Below are 22,509 nucleotides of genomic sequence, written 5' to 3' on the forward strand. Positions count from 1 at the left end.
ATTAAATGATACAGGAGAACGACGCACATACAGCACGTTGCACCCTTGAGCTCCATATGTATGTTCTCATATAAGAGTTAATCAATCACATTAAGGGGAACCAGGCTTTACTTAAGAACCGACTTCACTTATCTAATGATATGTAGCAGTAAATCCACAATCACGGTAAACACTGGGAAAATGTCTGTGTTCACGATGTTAGTGGTTCCCAACTTTTTGTGCTTGTGACCCTTGAACTCTAATGTTCAGTTAGAGGTCCCCGATGACTCTTTAAATGATCAACACACATAACATGGTTTTATCACATTGATTAATTGTGACTTTTTCTTATTTTCTGATAATTTTCCTCTAACTATGAAGGAGAAAAACAAACTGGCCTGGGTTCAGTTTGTGTGAGGGAAAGGCAGCACAACAGCTTGTCAACCGTGGAGTGGTTGCACCTGGCAATTAAATACAAAACCCAGAGGAAAGGGAAACAATTGTGTGTCGGCCCAGGTTCTGCCGATGATATAAACCCGACCCCAGACAGATTAATATGCATTCATCTGCATTCACTTTGATGTGATGAATATTCCACCAATAACAAATGTATACTCCTCGACAAGAGCGCATGCACACACACAGTTTGTCCCCCCAGTTCCTTAATTGCATTAGTATAACGTTCAGATTCACATAACCAAAGGAGACAGAAGACTAATGAAAATCACTTTTTTTTAATCAAATGGATTACACTTTTATTGGGAAATTAAATAAAACAATGCAATGTTGTGTGGGAAAAGCAAAAAAAAACATTGTCCAAAGTGTTAAAACTACATATAAAAATGCAGATAAAAGAGAATGAGACAAAATTGATCGCATATATCCGACAGTAAACAAAAACAACTAAAAACAATCGTAAAATATTTGGGGGGAGGGCAATGGGCGACTGACAATGAGCTCAATCTATGAACAGGATATTTATTCAAACGGTAACCTGTGGCATCTTTGTATGGCATGTTGTGTACCACAAAATACAAAGCTCCAATGTTGCAGAGAGACTACCTGGTCCAGGAATTTTGCTACTTGTTGGAGTGCCTTGCAGATTCAGCAGAACTAGGACACAAAAAACACACACAATTAATACCCAGATATTGGAATATTTACATTCAACTCCAATGATCAAGTGGCACATAAATGTCAGAAGAAAAAAAACAAAGACTGTCATTTATCGCACATTTATTTTTATTAAAAACCACTGTGGTGTAATAAAGGATTTAATTTATTTTATTAATTTCCCCCATTCTCACTAGGTGTCTAATGAAATTGCACTCGTTCAGTTCTAGTGTGAATTCATACACAACGCGTAGTATTTACCCTTGACAGATGCAGTATCAACCTCTATAAATAAACATTTAAAATATCTGGATTCATTCAAATGAACACAAGTACATGAGATAAATGTAGAAGAGCTGCAAGTAAATATTTAAGGCCTGACCAACAGTCCAAAACCCCAAAATATAATTCTGAAAATAAAAGGTGTGCAGTTGAAGCCTGCATGAAGAGCGAACAAGGACCAAATAAAAAAAAAATGTTGAGGATTGAGAGAAATAAAACACAAGTGAGTGCACAGTTGTTCGAGGACTCGGTCCAAAAGGCATTAACCAACCTACCTTCCATCTATTTCCGCATTCATTACAGAAGACGAACGTGGTCATCGGCTCATCAGCGCTGCGCGTTTGGACCTGCGAATGTCAAAAACATGCACAAATCATTTACTACGATATCATACTGAACAAGCAGTGCTGCTGTCTAAACGTTAAAACCCTGGAAAACTCAACAAGTCACCAACTTGCCCTTAAGTTACTTGAAGGACCTGCAGTCATACCAATATCGCAACGCACCGTATTATTCAAACCAAAGTGATGACATTGATGATAACCACAGCTGTAATTTTCAAAAGGAGGTGTGATCTTGTTAAACCAATTTTTCCACCAACAATAACATCCATCTCTTGCCGCCACAGTTCAAATGAAGCACAAATGGAAATCTTTACCTGTGTGTAGGTGCAGCATTTTCCCTTGCACTTGCCACAGGTGAATAGATCGGTCTGGGTGCCTCCTGTGGTAGCCATCTGGTGGTCCCTGACAGCCTCTTTGGTCAAATTCTTTCTCATTTCCTTTAGCTCATCACTAGCCATTTCCTACAGAAACAGAAAAATGTACTAACTTTACATCTGTAACCATATAATCAAATTGTGGAAGGAAAAAAAGTATGACGTGGCAACTTATGCAACAACAGTGTTGGAATAACTGTTAACCCTACTGTGTGTCAATTGCAGGATGTTTAAGATAAAGCCACAAACAGCCAACACACCTCTGCGGTCATCTTCGCCATCCGCTCTGGGGTTACACTCCCACATAGCACCGTCCTCCTTAAATTAGGGTTCTTCATATCTTTCAGATTCGAGATTCGGCTCCGCACCCGGTTCTTGTATTTCATGTCTGTGTTCTTAAACTCTTGAAAGATAAGTGATAGCAGGTCAAGGAATACACTTGGCAATTTAGTTTTTCATGCTTCATTATAAAAAAAGTAGAGCCTAAAACGGCATTGATTACGACAGCCATTTTTGGTACGTTTGCGTTGAAACATTTAGTGGATTAACTGGTTAATTGATTGGCTAAATATGAATCCACCAAAATTTCAATTATTAAAATTGTCTATCATTCTCTGTTTTCAGCTTCTCAAACGGGAGTATCTTACATTTTTCTCTGTCCAAACATTCATACTACGAGATCGGGAGCATTTTGATTGCCTCTGCACAGCTCTCAACATGACGATGCCTAAACTGATGGCTCGGTGTTGATGTTAAAAACTATGGCTAAGTGTTTGCATATAATAAAACATATTGCTTCTTTAGGGATGTAGACGATTGGTGAGACAAAACAAGCACTTTTAAAGCCCAAAGAAATTACCTTGGACACAGTTTTACCAGTTTCTGACATATAATGGACTATCAAATTAACTATTTGAAAAAGCTCAATTAAGATGAGCAGATTATTTCTTGATTATATATATATATCTCACTGGCATCTAAAAACAATTATATAAGTGATGTAAAACACTAACATCTGCTTCAAAGACATTGTCCATTTAATATGAAGGATATCTTCTTCAATCTGTGCTCCAAGTTCATCACAATCAGCACCGATAGCAATATGATCATCTGGGGAAAGAAGTCAGAGGGTGGAAATGTTATTTTAATGAACCCAACAGTAACCAACCACAGTGGCAGATATCCTATGTCGAACGTGTAAACATGATGAACAGGATTACCTCCAGCCTGCAGAGCACTGGCCATCAACTCTCGGCACTTGATCCTGATGGAGTCGGAGGTGGTGGGGGCGCGAGGAAAGGTGTTGATCAATGAGTTTGAGTTCGAAACTTCAGCCTGTTCACTCTTGCTGCTGGAGTTACTGCTGGAACTGCTACGGGAGCAATATGAGAGGGAGAACTTCTCAACTACTGCAGCAAACCACATTTCAAAGAAATATGAAAAAGTAGAGAAAACTCTTTACCTTTCTTCTTTTGCTTCTGGACTTCCCTGCGACGGAGAAACAACGGGTGTCGTCTGCTCTTTCCTCTTTTCATCTGCAGATTTGTCTCCACCACCAGGCTCATCTGGAGTGAAGTCAAGCGGCCAAAATCAAACAAGTAAGAAAGTAACAGAAGAAAGCGACACTAGAGCAACATTAAAATTAATAATCAATACTCTCATATGCTTGCCAGCTGAAAAGCTCTCCATTAAGAAAAAATAGTTTGCTTCACAGCTTTCCTTTAAGTGTCAGATGGTGTTTATTTCTAAAATATGTGCGGAGAAAAGTGAAAGAGTTTTTGGTATTTTAGCCATTATTAAAAGCAGATAGCTGAGGCAGAAAATAAACAGAGTGATATGAGAAAGACGTGCAACAACAGTCCCTGGTAGGAATCTAACCAAAGCACATTGTGATAATATGCATTTTATCCATTTGGTTACCCTGAATCTAGAACTGAATGTGGCAGAAAATGCCCTGACGTCAAAGCAAAATTCACTAGCAATGTGAGGTAGGAACTTTGGGATACTGTTGCCTTTATAAAAATATCTTCATCACTTATATGTGTGCATGTACTTGTTAATCTTAAAAAATCCCACAATGAAGTAATCTCGACATGACAAAAAACATGAAGACATCTCATAAGGGTATCAAATTCAAACAATATCATATGATGTTATGGCTTTGTTGCACAACGACTCACAACCTTTAAAAAAAAACCCTTAAATATTCTCGATTGATGCTTGCTATCAGTGTGGACGACTTCACCGACACAGCTGGATGATATTCATTTCTTATGCTGAACACTTCACTAACAACACTACGGGTTGACAATAGAAAGTAGTAATTTAAGAAACTCCAACAGACCGTGTTTGACAGCTGCTTTACCCAGAGTGTGATGTGTTACAATAAGCCACGGATCAAAACGGGCCTGAGCTTCAAAGAGTCAAACACTTATCATGCTCTGATACACATGCACAACAGATTGGGACATCCAATGATCTATTCAGAAAAAATGACACATAACAAAACTAATTCAAACATGTTTAAGCAGAAATCAATAGCAAATATTTACCCAAAAGTTTCTTCCACGATTTGATCAAGGACTTTGCTAGGGACGTCACCTCGTCGTCTGTGCTCTGCTTGCGGATGGCGTTGACTGACATGCCGATTCTGGTAGACTGTGGAAAGACATTGTGTCAATGCTTCAGGACTTGAGCACTGAAGGTGAGCCTGCAGAAGAAGTGAGGAAACTTACCTGAAGCAGCTCGAGAGTCATGGGGATACTTCGCAGCTCCTTCAATAAGTCCAAAGCACCGGCCTGCGGAGGAGAAATTTGGTTTATTATGAATCTTGAGATACACTTTATTAAACTATAATATGTTCTATTAATTAACAGCAATCATTCAGATGTAAACACGTTGTACAAAGTTGTTGTTATTACTCTTGGTTTATAACAGCAATTTATTAAAGATGATAGTTAAACATTAACGTTTAGAAGTTAATAATTTAGTCAATTAATGGCCAGAAAATGTTTGTTTTGATAATTTATGAAGCGTTTTGAGTGAATTAGGACTGTTGGTTGGACATAACTTTGGTTCTGTGACATTCGTATAGGAATTATAGTCACTTTAGTGTTAAAGACCAAATGATTATTGGAATATATTCGTAATCAATCATGTTAACTAGTACTGAACTGTAGCTCCGTTAACGTCAGATCACATGTAGTATAATAACAGTAGCTAGGCGGCTAACAGTCAAGCGACCATAACAGTCAACACACGAGCTTCCAAAATCGCCAAAAACACAACAGAAATGTCGAGGATGCATTTTATTTCAGACGTTGATGCCCAACTAACGTAAGCTACTTAATTGTTAACCGTTATTGCACTGTAATGCACAAAGCTAGCAAGGACTAGTGAGCTGCTATGTGGCTAACTGCTAGCAGCCCAGAGAACCGCCGCTCATATAAACAAGACTCGCAAGCTAGCTATTTGCGGCTAGCCAGTTAGTCACAACTACAGGTATGTCCGCCGCGGAGCTTATTGTTCAGGGTAAGCGTGCAGTTAACGGTCGGTGTGCTGACACAGTGCTGCAGAACTGTGTTGACAACTCCCTGAACTGGTTACAGGATCAACTTGTTGGACGGTCGGCATAACAGCCCATTAGCGCCAACGTTAGCTAAACATCAACATCAGCCCGGTCGGCTAAGCAGCCGTCAAGAGGTGTGCATCCATTCTTCTCGGACATCTCACCCCGTTTTTCTTCTGCGCCATTTTATCCATCTTCTTCGCAATTCTGATGATGTCCTCTTCCTCCTTCTTACCCATGTTGACCGATCTGATGAAGCCCAAAAAACACGGGAGCAAATGGGGAAAGAAAATCCGCGACAAAGAACACGCGATTGAAGTGAGAGCGGCGGCGGCGGCGTCTACTTGGGAGACCGGGACCGCACACTGAAACCTCCGCCAGACCTGAGCAGCCGATGCAGGAGGAGTCCAGGGGGAATTAATCGAGACCGAATCCAAGATGATCGCGGGAGCTGTCAGAGCAGCGAGGAGGCTATCTGCCGCCACTCCGTGCATTCATCAGATAAAAAACAAACGGACACGTTTTTAGCAATACACAGATATTTATATATATTCATTCCAAGTTCTGCACGAACAGCTGTCAGTTGCTACCAAACCAAGGCCTGCAGTTTGGCAATACGTCGTTAGATCACGCCAAAGTGCCGCTGTATGCCTCTTTCTGCTTCGGCCAATGTACAACCTTTCAATTTCTCTACTAAATGTTGGGTCTACTCATGTTTTCGAATGCTATCAAGTGCTATCATTTTAAATGTAGACTACTGTCCTAAACCGACTGGCCAGAAATTCATATTTTTTTAGTAATCATTTAAGAGGCAAAAATGTGGGTTTTGGACTATTGGTCATTGTTTGTGACTGTTGTTTTCACCATTTTCTCATTATTTGATGGTGTAAATGCTGTATCAATACGCTAAACTTAATTTAAAAAATTGATTGATCGATTCGTTGCAGCCCTGCTTTGTCACACAATACATCTGAGGGATCACAATTAACATTCAACAATTAAAAGGATAGGGAAGCATATTCATCTGATCAATGCTTTTTTTTCTTAATTACCAGATTAAATTACCTCCCAGACCTCTACAAGTTATGCAAGTAAAACATCATATTTTCGTGAACCAGGTCATAATATTGGGGTTTCAAGCCTAAAAGGTTGAAAAACACTTTTATAGGGTTTTGATGGAACATTGTTAGCATCAGTCAGCTAATTGTTTAGTTTGCTTGTGTTGACACCTTAACTTGTAGAATAAGTCAGTTGCAAGCAGATAGGGTTTAAAGTATTCATTTTCAAGCAACACTTGACAGTATTTACGGTATTATGCATTGTAATTAACAGTGAAAGAGCTTGAGTCTTGCCTTTGCCTTTGCTAGGTCTCATGGCTTTTGATGATGGCTGTTGTGTAGCTCAAACCTGTGACCTTTGAGTAGCAGGAGCATGGCCACGATGATGGCACACTGTTGATCTAACGCTGCATTTGTGTGGCACGGAGAGTCCCGCTAATTTGGATCTTACTAATCCAAGCAGATCAGCGTGTGACATTGCCACCTAGTGATTGAAGGTTAGACATTCCCTGCAAATTATTTGAATTATTGAACTGAGCAAAACAAATGTGATGTACTTATGACAGTAAATCAATAATACAGTGTACAGTACAAAAGGTTAAAAATCATGTTATTCTGCATCAGTTTAAGTGGTAACACACTGAGAAAAGTAATAATGAAGCTTTCATTGCATGATTATTCACACTTTGAATACATTGGAACTTTTCCTCATATTGGACTCTGGTTGACCTACACAGGCCCTTCCTTTCAAGCGGTTCGCCGCCACCACCACTTCTTAAGGAGACTGCGCATGCTCATGGGGGGTATTAGCAGCTTCTAGTCTATCAGAGGCAGTTGGTAATTGGCACAGTGTCTGATAACAGCAGTAAAGTGACACAGCACTCATCCCCCTGATGCAATTAAATAATTAGCCATCGGACAAAAGTCTCCAACATGGTACAAATATTCGATATACCTTGAGGTTTTAAGTTTGGATACAAAGCTGCATTACTTATGCAAATATGGTCACATTTCTTATTAAATGTACGTTCATCAGGATATTCAACAAGTGGGAATGCTGATACATCGTGTGTCCTTAAAGCCGGTGGTGGATTTCCAATACCCGCTGTGAGGTAAAAGTGCTCTCTTAAGACCTTATTCTGCCTCACCCGGTCAGCAAGTGTACAAAATCATTACTCTAATCCCTATTAGGACAAGACGTCTCAAATCTGATTATGCAGACTGCTTGCAAATTAGACACAGTCCTGACCACCTGTTGGAGTGACAGAGATTCACTAGTATAATTTTACTTGGCGAGTTCATGTACCTTCGTGAACTTTCACCGTCCACATTCTTTATTTGTTCTGGTGCTCACGAATCAGTTCGCTGCACTCATTCACTCGCTTACTTTCTCACTTTGTATTTTAGTGCAGATGACAAGAGAGAACTTCATGGCTGATAATGTGGAGACGACTTTAAGAACGTTTTTCCCTTTTTTTGTCTTGTAGAGACTTACAGGATACATGAGCCATGATGTAAAACTGCCAGTTGACCAAATTCAATTGAAGTCCCACTCTCTCATAAAAATCAATATTGCCATTCATATGTGATTGAATCTCATTCTGATAAAAGTCCCGTCTGCCCTGGTTTAGTTGGTCTACGTTTCCTTCCTTTGTTATCTTGATATACTGATTAAGTGTGAGCAAAGATTAAGCAAATTGGTCATGATGTTGCATGTCCCAAAATAGCCCTCCAACGCCGCTGAGAGGCTTTGCCCGGCGCTCGGAGGAATACCGTGGACACTCTTTCTGTTGTTTTTGCCACCATTATTTAGGTGAAATGTGAGATATACGGTAAGTCTTCTTCATTACATTTCTGCTCAAGTGTTTGCTCATTTGTGAAGTATCTACAGGGTGTAATTTGTTTATTTAGTTGATAGGTTTGCGTTGTGTATGGTCTCTGTCGAAATCTGTGTCTACATCTGCTGTTGTTGTTCACAGTAACAATTTACATTAATCAAGTAGAAACTGTTATAAACCATTGTACTATCTATATAACTATCTAATTATTTATAATATTCTATATAATGAGCTGAAAAAAGCTTCCAGTGTTTTGAGTGCTCAACAAAACACTCATCATCACTGTTCAACTGGATCTTGACATTTTAGACAACACAGTTGTCAAAATCAGCACAAGACAATTTGGAGACACATCTCCCTTCTGAAGAAATATAGCATTATTGTGATGAGTTTACTATTGTATTTGGTCAGGCTTTCTAGGGCCCTTTTGTTTGGAACAGCACCCACCAGTTGAGAAGCGTTTATTATTACATAATAATGCTGGTGTGCATTCAATTTTGACAAGAAGCAGTGCAAATCTGGGCTACAGATCCAGCGCCCAAAGGCTGGCGCTCAGAAACGACAAAGCAGAATGAGAAGGATTGCAGTAGATACAGACACCACCACACTGCTAGTGGGTCATAAGTGATAATTGTTGTTTTTAAAGGGAAATTCTGTATGGTAAACCTTCAAAGACCAAGAATCCATTTGTGTACAGTCTGTAAAAGAGACATAATCACTGTTTGCTTTCAAAAGTACAATAGTCGAAATTTCAACCAAGTAAAAAAACAAAAGCTGATAGGTTGTAGGATTTCCTTTCTTCCACTGTTCAAAAGAAATGTTTGATTTAATTTACTAAATGAAGTTCTGAATTTTATGGAAAACCCGGCTGATTATCTGTGCCGTTATTCAGCATTTTGTGGTTATTGGTATTTTTTAAAGCCGTTGCTGAGAAAACAATTTCATTTTAAAATAAGCTACTTTGGCTCTGATGTCACTAAACTGGTCTTTATTTGATCTTTATTAAACTTCAGGGAACTATTATATTTATTATTTGTTTGTTCCACTTCATATTAATGCTGCTGATAGCTTCCTGCACTTTTAATGTTCATGCATGTGTGGTCATGTGGAAAATGTTCTGTGAATTATGCTTTCAGGAATTTCAACAAAGTTTTGTCCCATGGGTGCTTTACAGCAACCCACTGCTCCTGAAGGTCAAATTCCATATATGACAAATTGAATAAAGTTTACAAATTACCAGCTTTTCCCCCTCTCTCTGCCTTCTTTCCAGCCACCTCCTCTCAATATGAGCAACACACCCATCCAGGAGCCCCCTGCCCAGGAATTGTCCTCCGGCAGCGGGCAGACATTACCATCCAGACCCCTACAGCCAATCTCTGATCCCTCAGCTTCTAAAAGAGTATATTTCTACAAAAGCGGTGACTATAAATTCAATGGCCATCGCATGGTCATCAACGCCCGCACCTTCAAGACATTTGATGCTCTGCTGGACGCTTTGTCCAAGAAGGTGCCTCTGCCATTTGGAGTGAGGACCATCACCACACCTCGCGGGATCCACCTGGTTAAGGCTTTAGATGAGTTACAGGATGGTGGGGCGTACGTGTGTTCTGATCAGAAACGGGTGAAGCCATTAAACTTGGATGAAATGAACCGGCGGCAGGTACCATGGAATACCACCAGACCCCCCAGCGCAGGGCGGAGAAAACGACAAGGCTTCCAGTTTAGTATGTTTAGCAGAAGGAATGATGTCATTACCAACAGGCCAGCAAAGGTCACCGAGAGAGTGGCAGTACGGACACCAAAGAGGCTTGTGGTCATCAGGAATAGGGATCCCACTGTTAAACGCACAATTGTGTTACAGAGGAGGACGGCACCAACGTTTGACGCTTTACTGGATTACCTTTCCCAGATCCTGCAGTTCCCAGTGCTCAAACTCTACTCTACAGATGGAAGAAGAGTAAGTATTTGCCAAAGCTGAAAATTGAGAATGATTGTGGACCAACAGACACAAATCAGTGCAGTTGCTTCACACTATTTCAGCACTTAGACAATCACTTTTTTTGGAGGTTTGACAACTCATTCTTGATCTTGGAAACGGTAGTTGACAAAACAATCCAAGTCTCTAGTTCCAGAACTTGTAGATGTTCAGCTGGTCAGTGTCCTTGGTTATCGAACTGTAGATTATTCGCTTATTCTTGTGTCGCCTTAAACAGACAGACAAAAACAATCTCATTTACTCGCTTGTCCCAGAGCTTTTGTTGTTGATTTGTCTTTAAGTGAAGCATCAAGTTTTGGATGCCATCAAATATTTGTTATTGTTGTGGAATCATTGCATGTCGGTGATACTATATTCATGTACACAAAACTGCCCAACTACAATAAACAAACTGTTATGGGCTTAATTTCCACTGGAATTTACATTCCAGGAATCAAGGTGTTTACCCAAGGTGTTTACTTGGGTAAGCACTGGGGTTCAATTCCCGGTTCGGGTTCCTTCTGTGTGGAGTTTGCATGTTCTCCCTGTGTGAGTGTGGGTTCTCTCCATGTTCTCCACTTTCCTCCCACCGTCCAAATACATGCAGGATAGGTTAATTGATGACATGATAAATTGCCCGTAGGTGTGAATGTGAATGGTTGTCTGTCTCTACATGTCGGCCCTGCGATAGACTGGCGACCTGTCCAGGGTGTACCCTGCCTTCACCCAATATCAGCTGGGATCGGCTCCAGCCCCCCTGCAACCCTGAATACAGGATAAGTGGTAGACGAGGAGGAAGTATTCCAAGAAGTGCTTAGAGGTGTTCTCAAAATCTCAACCCCCTAGGGAGTTGTGACCCCTTAATCCCTCTTTCCATGTGTCCTTTAAAAGGAACAGACTCCCTGTTTGTCAACTAAGATCCCCATTAGCTTCTGCATCGCAGCAGGTTTCCTTCCTGTGCTTCATACAGTTCACATGGTGACAAAACAGAAGTAAACATTCACGCTCCCTATCACAGTAAAAGTACACATCGTACTACTGACTACTGTAAATAAAACAATAACAACTGACCCAAAGAAAAAGGGAAGAAGGGTAGAAATCATATATAACACATAAGCTTATGAACGTTTAGAAACTTTAAATGTATTAATTCATCTAGAACTGTGATCCCTGGTCTGTTTTAGAATACGTGGCCCAGTTGTTTCAAGCTATTTTTGATAATGCAAATGGAACGACTTGGTAACACTTTCTATGAAGCCAATGTCTATAATGCATGTCTCTACTTGAGCGAGGGCGCATGTATGCGACCAATTCCGTGGCCTATCATGTAATGAAAAAAAGTTTCTGCTCCTCTTTCAGGTTGATGGTCTTGCAGGACTCATACTGTGCTCTGGAGTTGTTGTTGCAGCAGGCAACGAGCCATTCAGATTAGGAAACCACAGCTTTCATGGAGCAAGTCATGTGGCACAAATAATGTACGTGGATCCTGTGGAGCCATCTATGTTGCAGCCCAAAACACGTGAGTTGTAGTCAGCACTACATTTAATGATACATACATTGATGGATGAAATGCTTCATGTCAAACGTCTGCAGGATGTGACTAATATGAGTACACTAGGGTCATTCCGTGTCATTTCATCAAATGCCTCCCACCTGACTATCTCAGAATGTCCTGAAAAAATTTGAGTACAAAGACACACTTGTTAATAGGACAAATCCAAAATATTAGGTCTCTACTGTCAACAGTTTTCTCATGAAACGTCATTGAATGAAGGGTAGTTTAGACGGCTTTTGGCATCATACTCTGAAAAGCCATTTTTAAACGGCATTATCTGGAAAACTATCTCACCTGTGGCCTTCAAAATGTCTACAGTGTATATCTGTTACTAATAGCCTCCAGACATGGAATATCAGGGGTGTAGCTCAATGATAACCTAGTATGGTAGGTACTTAAAATGAGGCTTGTTGAAATAAAGTAGTACATTTGAAGAGTGGCTGAGCTCCCATTTTTGCAGATAAAAGACTTCTATCACTTCTGCCTCTATCTCTGGTGTTAGCTTAAACATTCTGCAAAATATGGTTTCTCTCCAATGATTAGTTTCACAGATATTAAGGCTCAAAGATTGAAGTAAACACATCTTTGCCCAACTTCAGAGCCATATTCCGAAAGCTGACAACACGTATCAGGTCCAAACTTACTTTTTTTGAAAGATCATATTCTTGTTAAAATCATATTAAAAAATCAGGAGGGTGTTTTGCCTCATTTTGTTGCAGTGATTTTTTAAAATCCTGATATTGGTGGGGTTTTTGTGGCTGGATTTGGTACTGCATGTCCTAATAGCCTACCAGTAAACATCACAGGAGGGCAATTCAATTTACCAAAGACTTACATGTGACTAAATGCTACTGATGAATTTAGCCTTACGAAAACATTAAAATGTAGCACAGTTGTAGAGGCAATAAGTCCTTGAATGTGAGTTAAACATGCTGAAAGCAGCTTTTGATGTGATAGAAGTCTTTTATCTGCAAAAATGGGAGATCAGCCACTCTTCAAATGTACTACTTTGTTTCAAAAAGCCTCATTTTAAGTACCTACCATACTAGGTTATCATTGATCATCCCTGATATTCCATGTCTGGAGGCTATTAGTAACAGATATATTCTGTAAAAATTTTGAAGGCCACAGGTGAGATAGTTTTCCAGATATTGCTGTTTAAAAATGGCTTTTCAGAGCATGATGCCAAAAACCGTCTAAACTACCCTTCATTCGATGATGTTTCATGAGAAAACTATTGACAGTAGAGACCTAATATTTTGGATTTGTCCTATTAACAAGTGTGTCTTTGTACTTGTGTCTTGTTTTTCAGGACATTCTGAGATGGTCAGGTGGGAAGATTTTCAGAAATTTTATGAAATGACACGGAATGACCCACTATGATTCTTTTACAATGTCCTTATGTATATGTTTTTATTCATTTTTTCCTCTTTGCTTCTCCCCTCTCTTTGACATATTTTCATCCAACACCTCCAACCAAAGATAACAAATCCTTGTCCAGTGGAAGAGGCTCAAGGAACTTTTCCTTATCATCAGAGAGATATATTGCCAACCAGATAAACATGTCTAGAAATGGAAGCACAAACGTCCACCGGCATCACCACGAAGGGTCATTTGAAACACAAGTCAACCACTGTACCACATCCTTGGAGACGTTGGGAAACGGGAGGGTAGATGACGAGCATCATGCTTGCATTGTACCAAAGGACGATGATATTGAAAAGTCTTTCTGTGTGAATCAAGACGGCAGCATGACAGTGGAGATGAAAGTTCGTCTGACCATTAAAGAGGAGGAGATGCTCCACTGGACGACCACACTTAGCCGCTCCAGCCTTAGCAAGGGGACGGTTTGTGCCTCGATTTCTGAGTTGGAAAACAGCTCACCTGACTCGAACAATGCCGTTGCCAAATACTCTTCTAGCGCCAGTGAGGATGAAACAAAAGAGGAGAACCATCCCGCCGGAGCGGGAAATGGTGTCCACTTTCACGAGGAGCGAGCATATGAGGGCTACACTTCGACCTCGGGAAAAGCAAAAGCTGGTTTTAAACGCACTCCTACACCAGGTCCTCGTCGCATTACGAAGAAGGCGTCTGTTGACAGTGTGAAGACGGTGACAGAGTCAGGGGTTCAAGAGAACACCCTGAGACATTATTCCTACATGGAGCGCATGGCGGATGGTGAGACGACTGAGGGATACTGCCTTGTCAGACACAGTAGCAGCAGCAACCGGCCAATTCCGAAACCTAGGAAAACGCCATCTGCAGGAGCGAGCAAGCAAGGCCCCCACTCCTCCGTCAGGTCGTCGGGAGTCGCTGAGGTCCTTCAGATACAGAATAACGGGATGGAGGTTACAGAGACTGTAATGCATATTTATGAGAGTCAAGGCTGCTACGATAACTATTTTGCAAATGAGGAATATAGCGCAGATGGTGCACCCTTGCACAGTTCCTCTCCAGAGAGCAAACTGTCCACTGACTCAGGGCCACGTTCATCCGGGAATGATTGTGATATAGATTGTAGCTGGCAGCCCCCCACTACTGACTCACTACAAAGACAGAAAGAGGAGATGTTGTCATTGTCATCAGAACCAACACACGAGATTACTGCAACAAACTCCCAAATACAGGAGACGGTAAAAAAAGACGACACTTCTAAATGGGGGACGAGGAAAACGGCGATTAAACCTGCTCGGAATCAGAAGAGTTCAACTTCAACAAGCAGCTCGGATAAACTAAAACGAAGCATATTTAATCCCCTCAAAATTAGCAAACATTCATCTACAGACAAGCTCAGCAGCAATGCCAGTCTGGGAAAAAAGACGTCATCAGAAAGTGCTAAAAGTGGTCAAAAGAATAGAGGAGCAGAAAAGCCTCAAATTAAGAAAGCGAGTAAGGATGAAAAGATGCCCAGGAAAGAACAAGCCTTATTAGTTGACTCTGAACCCGTGAGAAAGACCCCACCTAAGAGACAAAACTTGAGTAAAGCAGCTGACAAATATAACGGTCATAATGTAAATACTCCATCTGGGAGGCCTCAAATGAAGAAGAACATGTCAGACATCTTACAAGCCAAGAAATCCCTATTGCCAAGCAAAAAGACAATTAGCAAATCCATGACTGAAAACAAAATACCATCACCTAAAACATCTTTGTTTGAGTTGAGTGAGGATTTGATGCCTGCTCTCGATCCTTCGCCCTCTGAAATCCAACAATATGTTGAGAACTGGCTGGAGAAGGTCAGCCAAGACCCAGTGCCGTACACTGAGGAGGCGATCGCAGATGAATCGATGCCTCAGACGAAGGTTATGTTTACGATGGGCGGTGATTCTGAATCAGATGAAAAGAATGAAGGCCAGACTCATCTGGATGAATATTATCCATCGGCCGGTGGCGCTGTCAAGAAATCAGCCTCTTGTCTGTCAGTACCTCGTTGTCACCCTACGGCTCTAGTGCACAATGAACATTATGCAAGAGGTTTATGTGTTTCGATGCCCAGCGTCAGAGTCGACCCTGCGGAACAGGAGGAGAGGCCGAGGCCACACAAATCTGCAGACAATGAATCACCTTCATCTACAGCCAACGTTTTGGATCCAAAAGCACATACGAAACATGTGCTACGTGAACTTTACTCATCGATTCATTGCGTCAGAAGTGCATCGGAAACCAACTTAACATCCAACCTCGAGAAGTCCAGCAGCCTTCCCGATTTCTCAACGCAAGTGGCGTCGGTGTTCGGCTCGTCGTGTAAAGCCTTCATGTCATTCTTATCCGTGATGACGCTGCGGGATAACCTGACAGGATCCTCGCCGGGAGACGGCAAGCAATCAAGAAGCACCTCCGAGGCCATGCTGATGGTGGAATCCCTGCAGAAGATTTCCGCCATCGAGGACGGGGAAGAGCTGAGGGCAAGTTTGACGGATCTGCAGAGCAGAGCGTCTTCTCACTTCAGAGAACGCTGGAAGGATTTCCAGATTCTGAGAGAGAGGCTTGAAAGTGAGCCGCTGTCTCCCAGGGTTTCAGAAACAGAATTTGCCCTGGATGTATTCTCCGAAGGGGGCGATGCGTTCGAGGATATTGACGAGCTAATGGATGAGCTGAATATGCCCCAAGATCTCAAAGCAGAGGTTTCTTTAACAATCCAACACGCTAAACATTTTTACCCCGTTGAGGAGAGCACTATCGTAGAAATTGAAAGAAACCAGTCAGACACAGACGAAGATGTGGAAAAATTTGTTGAAGAATGCGACGATGAAACCAAACAATCCCCGGAGCCTGATTCTACCTCCTTAGCTGAGTGCATTACCCAGACAATACAGGGTGGTGATGATAATGGAGAGATTGATAACTTGAAGAAAACAGAATCTGTGTATTCTGAACAGGTCAAGATGGCGACAGAGTCGGAGCAAGAACTTGATAAAGAATCAGAAATATCACAGACAGAAATAGATAATCCCTTACCAGAACAAGACAATGACAAGGAAGAAGAGGAACAAGTTGACGAGGATAGGGAGGTGGTGAATGACAGAGGAGAGGATGGCCACACAAAGGAGATAGATGGTGATGATTATGATGAGGAGGAGGAAACTGCAGAGGGAGAAAGAGAAAGGGAGGAAGAGGCAGAAGTGACAGAAGTGAATGACAAGGGGCAGGAGGATTGGGAAGCGGAAAAAGTTAGTCTAGAGAAGGAGAAATCTGTTCAGGAAGTAGAGGAAGAGATGACAGTGGATGAGGGGGAGGATGAGGAGAAATTTGAAGAAGAAGAAATGGAAGGAGTAAACAAATTCCCAGAAGCAAGAGAGGACGATACTGTTGAAGAGACAGATGAGAGAGAGGGAGTTGATGAGGCAGAGGAAGGGGAGGTTGAGGTTGGTGAGGAAGAAAATGGGGAGGAATGGATAGATGAGGAGAGGCAAGGGGAAGAGATTGAAGACGAGGCAGAGGGGGTTATTGAGGAGTCGGATGAAGGAGAGGAAGTAGAATGTATAATTGAAGAAGTGGAGGAGGAGGAAGGAGACGAGGCAGATGAGGTTATTGGGGAGACAGATGGAGAGGAAGTAGGAACTATTAAGGAAGTAGAGGAGGAGGAGGAGGAATATGCAGAGGAGGAAGAAGAAAAAGCGGATGAGGTTATTGGGGAGACAGATGGAGAGGAAGTAGGAACTATTAAGGAAGTAGAGGAGGAGGAGGAGGAGGAATATGCAGAGGAGGAAGAAGAAAAAGCGGATGAGGTTATTGAGGAGACAGATGGAGAGGAAGTAGGAAATATAAATGATGAAGCGGAGGAGGAGGAGAAATCTGAGGAGGAGAAAGAAGAAAAAGCAGATGAGGTTATTGAGGAGACAGATGGAGAGGAAGTAGGAAATATAAATGATGAAGTGGAGGATGAGGAGGAGGAGGAGGAAGAAGAAGAAAAGGCAGATGAGGTTATTGAGGAGACAGATGGAGAGGAAGTAGGAAATATAAATGATGAAGCGGAGGATGAGGAGGAGGAGGAGGAGGAGGAGGAGGAAGAAGAAGAAGAAGAAAAAGCAGATGAGGTTATTGAGGAGACAGATGGAGAGGAAGTAGGAAATATAAATGATGAAGCGGAGGATGAGGAGGAGGAGGAGGAGGAGGAGGAGGAAGAAGAAGAAAAGGCAGATGAGGTTATTGAGGAGACAGATGGAGAGGAAGTAGGAAATATCATTGAAGAAGCGGAGGAGGAGGAGGAGGAGGAGGAGGAGGAGGAGAAAGAAGCAGATGCTTTTACTGAAGGCGTTGAGGAGGAAGCAGAGGAAGATATTGAGGCTACTGAGGGGGAAAATAATGAGGAAGGGGACATTAAAGAAGTAATTGAGGAGAAAGTTGAGGAAGAGGATATAGAAAATATAACTGATGAGATGGAGGAGAAAGATGAAGAAACAGGTGAAGTTGCTGAGGAGGATGTAGAGGAAGAGGTTATTGAGGAGAAGGATGAGGAAAAATATGAGGAAGAGGACAAGACGGCAAGTGAGGAAAACAATGAAAAAGAAGATGAGGAGGAAGAAGAGAGAGAACAAGAGGTGGTGGAGGTTGGTGAGGATGCTGAGGATAGCAATGTGGAAGAAAGGGTGGTTACAGATGAGGAAGGGGAGGAGACTGACAAGGATATAGAAGAGGAAGAAAAGTGTGACGAGGGTGAGGAGAGCAGGAAAGAGCTGCAGGAAACAGTAAATAGTCTTGAAGAAAAATCTGTAGGAGATGTTGAGGAAATTGAAGAAAATATGAAAGCAGGGCAAACACTAGGTGACGAGGCGAGGGAAGGTGATGAAGAAAATCAAAGTAATGAGTTAAATGAGGGGTTAGACGAAGAGAAAGTAAATGGTACTGATGACAGTATTGCCAGTGGTGATGGAGAGGAGGCTGCGTTTTTGCAGCAGCAAGGCAGCTGTGATGAAGAAAATGTAGATGCAAGATTAGAAGAACACAACACTGAATCATCAAGCGAACATTCCTCCGAGTGTCAGTGCGAGGACGATAAAGGTAACGGGACAGACACCGTGAATGAAACAGACGATGGAGGGGAGCCTCACGAGGGAGGAAGCAGCATTCTACAACATCCGGTGGAAATATCACAGGAATTACTTGACTTTGTTAACTGTGCCCTGCAGTCCTCTTCACTTATATTCACGTATGATGCTGTGGGTAAGATCAGGATCGAGCCAGATAACGCTCGAGTTACACAAACTAAACAAACTGCTATTCCAACGAGTAGAAAGGATGTTTCATATGGCTTAAAGCGTCTCCCGAGCCCGAACACCTCAGATTTGTCTGATTACAGGCCAGAAACGTCAGAGAGCGGTGGATATAAAACTCAGGAGTCTGTGGATATTATCACAGAGAGTGGCGATGAGGCTTCTCCAGTCTGCAGACATCACGGGAGAACAAATGTGGAGCGAGCCATCTCCAAACTGTCGGTTGCAAATAAGACAGAAGTCTCGCAAAATTCCCAGTTAAAAAGTGGACGGAGTTCCTCTTCATATGACTCGGGCTCTAAAGACTCAAAGGAGGATTTGTCTTATTTCAGTGCTGCAAGCTCACAAAAGGTAGATGCCGGACCTGCCACAGGGGCCACACGGTGCACTTCTTTCACCCCAGGAAAAGACTCAGCTGATGGCGTTTTGATCGACCAAGGTAGATGGCTGCTCAAGGAGAATCACCTCATCAGAAATTCTCCTCCGTTCTCACTAGGCATGTACGGTCATTTAGATAGCACATCTATAGATACAGGTCAGGAGAACAGTGGGGAAGATTCCCCGTCTCATTGCAAAACCCAGCACAACCCTCTTGCAGCCATATCCTCATCAGAGCTCGAGGAGATGGCGAAGCCTCAAACTCCGAAGTGCACCTACTACAACATGCCACATGGAAGTGATTCGGACCCCTTTTTGGATGACTCCAGTGTGAAAAAAGATGTGAGCAGTGTTAAAGGGAGAGGCTTCAGGGTTTCACCCACAATTGATACTTCCAAAACCTGGGCTAGTAAAAATGGTAGTCTGTCTTCATTTGCTTCCGTTGAGTTTAAAATACCGGACAGAAAAGTGCATCCTGAGGGAGAGTCCTCTGCTGTGACAAGGGCAAGAAGGACATCTAGTGGAGGAGGGAGTGTACTGCAAGCACAAGACTCCCATGATTCACCGCCTGTGAGATGTGGCCAATACTGTCCCATACTATGAAAGCAGGACATTTATTTTTCACGGACATATTCACATGTGCTGGTCCTGTATGTGTGTTAGTCTGGGCTACGGTTATTTTGTTGTAATACAGATAAAAATGTTTTCTAATTCATGACCAAAATCAATTCTTGCAGCTCCACCACACCTACAGACATGTGTATTGATGGGAGTTGTGCCTCTTATTTCTGTGTAGATATGTATGAATACACACACATTAACTGCTGTCTTTTGGTGGCCATGCTATGGAGATCCATCGCAGAGTTCAAGTAAATATAACAATATCAGCAAATTAGAAAAACTATTATGTTACTGATTCAATGCTCCTGACTGCAGCTTACTGTATTATTTACTATTAGATGTACCACAAGTCATCAAGTACTTACTGAATATAATGCAAAACATCGGAGAAAGATTGAGCAGATTGCATTGCTTGTTTTATTTAATTGAATCACTTGTTTGGGTTCTTCCGGAATGTGAAATGTATTTTCAGCTATTACTATTTCCAAAGACACCTGTGGATCCTCTTTTTATTTATTTTTTCTTAATTTAACCTTTATTTAACCAGGTTTGATTGAAAAATATGAAAAACCTCTTTTTCAAGGGAGACCTGGCCAAAACGGTCAGCAGCAGCTACACGTTTACAAACATACAGATGGAGACAAGTACAAATACCATTTAAGATTTAGATTAAAAATGACTGACGGTCTACTGTCTGTATGTCAATTGAGTTCTGATTATCCTGTGAAAACTAAATTTGTTAAACCATTACAAGGCAGCTTCTGAAAACATGTGGTTTTTGGCTGTAATCATTTTGATTCAATATTCAATAAACCAGTTTCCACCCCCCCTTTTTTTATAATTAAATGTGTTTCTAGATGTCATACTAAAACAGTATCTCTCTAAATCAAGTCACACGCTCTCTGTTATGATATCATAATCATATTTATTTGTTCAGACATTGGAAAGCTCCCTCTGGAACCAAAGGACATGACGTAATGGTTTACACGGGCTGAGAAGTAGCCTAGCTACTACATGATTGGTATATTAATCAATTAAATCTGGTGCAGCTGTGGTTTATGTAACAGTAGGCCTACAGTACAGAATGCTAGCCTACTGTATGTGTTTGACCCTTTCAACAACAATACTTTAAAGACGTTTTTTACTTTTAATAATTAAGGTAACGACCAATCTCTCTAAAAGATATTTGGTCATGTTCAAAACAAACACAGAGAGTTGTTAAGAAACACTTACCGTTGCTCTTGAGGTATTCCCGGAATCAAAAAATGCCAAAATGAAAAAAGTACCGCCCTTTCAACGTTAATAAAGATTTTTAACCTGTTTCCCGAGTTGCGCCTCCTTTCCCAAATCAAAACAAAGATGGCGGTCCAAGCTAGTAAACAAAGTCGTGACTTTACTTTTTTTTAATTCAGCGGACGTAATCTCTTTTCACCCATATGGTAAGAATAGTAATTAAGGATTATGGAAAAACGATTTAAACGGTAAGTGTTTTAAATTACCTTTTGGGTTTACCGAACGTCGTCATTTAGTTTAGCTAATAGAGTGCCGAAGCGGAAGCAGGAAGTAACGGCGCCATGGGTCCTTTCGGAGCGAAAAAAATGAATGGTGTTCAATGGACGGAAAATAATTATTATCTGATCCCCCGGTCGTTATGCCTTGGATTACACAAATGTTGTTTATAGGCTTAAATTATAATTTTCCATGTCAAGAGTTTGACCGTTTATTGTGCAATTCTTCAGTTAAAATTCATTGAGAAAACACAATGATAAAGACTACATGTTGTGTCGCGTATGTGACGTCACGTCATCGCCCTTTCCCCATCGGCGAAGTTGAGGCTCTCCACATGACCCGACTTATAGTGGTTCTCCCCCCTTTCGATACTTTTATTCTGCCCTTGGAAAAAAGCGGTGAAGTGGAGCAGAGAAACAGCCATCTCGGCGGACTTCGGACTCGGCGGGTGGTGACGTATATCATTCGCGACGAGAACAGCGAGGGGCTGTAGTTCACAAAGCGGCTCACACAAAACCTAACTTTATCAAAACTCTTCGCGCTTAATTGTCGTCTTCTTTGCGTGAAAAATTTTCTTTAAATATCACAAAGAACATATGTGAAATCCATGGCACAATTCAAACGGGACCAGAAAATAATTTGTATCTACCCATTGAATCGCATTGATATTTTTTTGCTTTTGAGGACCCATGTCCCGGAAATGGAGGGGCGGGACTTCACCACTCTATTACCTTCGATAGAACGTGAGGGTATCCCCGTGACCCGGATGTAGGCTAATCAATGAGGCTACGATTATGCGCACAGTAGGCCTCGACAGGACACGCTTACTATGTTAACGCCCTCGCAGTTTGGCTAGCTTTAGGAGTCAGAATAATTTGCTTAGGTTTAGATAAATATCATGGTTAGCATTACAACAATCACGTTACACCCGTAGGTTATCTCAGGGCCCATAGTGAGGTGTGTATTGTACTTTTATGAGACGAGACCCTTCTTGAGATATCCCACTGTAGGAACTGAGCTAAAAGAGGGTTAACTCCCATCACAAACTCATTTAAATACAAATCACTGCAATTGTTGCTCATTATCAGCCGGATGTTGACATAATTAACTTTAGATAATTGCTAGTTTGCCAACCTATCATAGCCTATGTTGCTGTTGTGTGTTGAGGCCAAGTGCACCCCCAGAAAAACAACATACAGTGA

General features: G+C 41.6%; 2 protein-coding genes across 2 annotated transcripts; one reads left to right on the top strand and one right to left on the bottom strand.

Annotated features, from left to right (window-relative positions):
* Positions 1 to 697: 697 nt before the first annotated feature.
* Positions 698 to 6,019, bottom strand: tcea1 (transcription elongation factor A (SII), 1). The gene is made up of 10 exons (XM_084007636.1): positions 5,825 to 6,019; positions 4,828 to 4,890; positions 4,645 to 4,750; positions 3,555 to 3,657; positions 3,313 to 3,464; positions 3,146 to 3,202; positions 2,353 to 2,507; positions 2,033 to 2,179; positions 1,650 to 1,721; positions 698 to 1,092 (listed from the first exon to the last, which is right to left on the bottom strand). Exons 1-10 carry the CDS (start codon positions 5,897 to 5,899, stop codon positions 1,084 to 1,086), a joined length of 939 nt encoding a protein of 312 aa, XP_083863762.1. The 5' UTR covers positions 5,900 to 6,019; the 3' UTR covers positions 698 to 1,083.
* Positions 6,020 to 8,465: 2,446 nt separating this feature from the next.
* On the top strand, positions 8,466 to 21,081 carry LOC311011769 (uncharacterized protein). Its single transcript, XM_084006897.1, has 5 exons — positions 8,466 to 8,550; positions 9,827 to 10,513; positions 11,891 to 12,050; positions 13,569 to 17,650; positions 18,107 to 21,081. The coding sequence occupies exons 2-5, from the start codon at positions 9,842 to 9,844 to the stop codon at positions 19,778 to 19,780; spliced, it is 6,588 nt and encodes a 2,195-aa protein (XP_083863023.1). The 5' UTR covers positions 8,466 to 8,550; positions 9,827 to 9,841; the 3' UTR covers positions 19,781 to 21,081.
* Positions 21,082 to 22,509: the final 1,428 nt, after the last annotated feature.

The sequence above is a fragment of the Eutrigla gurnardus genome (genome assembly GCF_963514095.1).
Source record: "Eutrigla gurnardus genome assembly, chromosome: 4".
Taxonomy (NCBI): domain Eukaryota; kingdom Metazoa; phylum Chordata; class Actinopteri; order Perciformes; family Triglidae; genus Eutrigla; species Eutrigla gurnardus.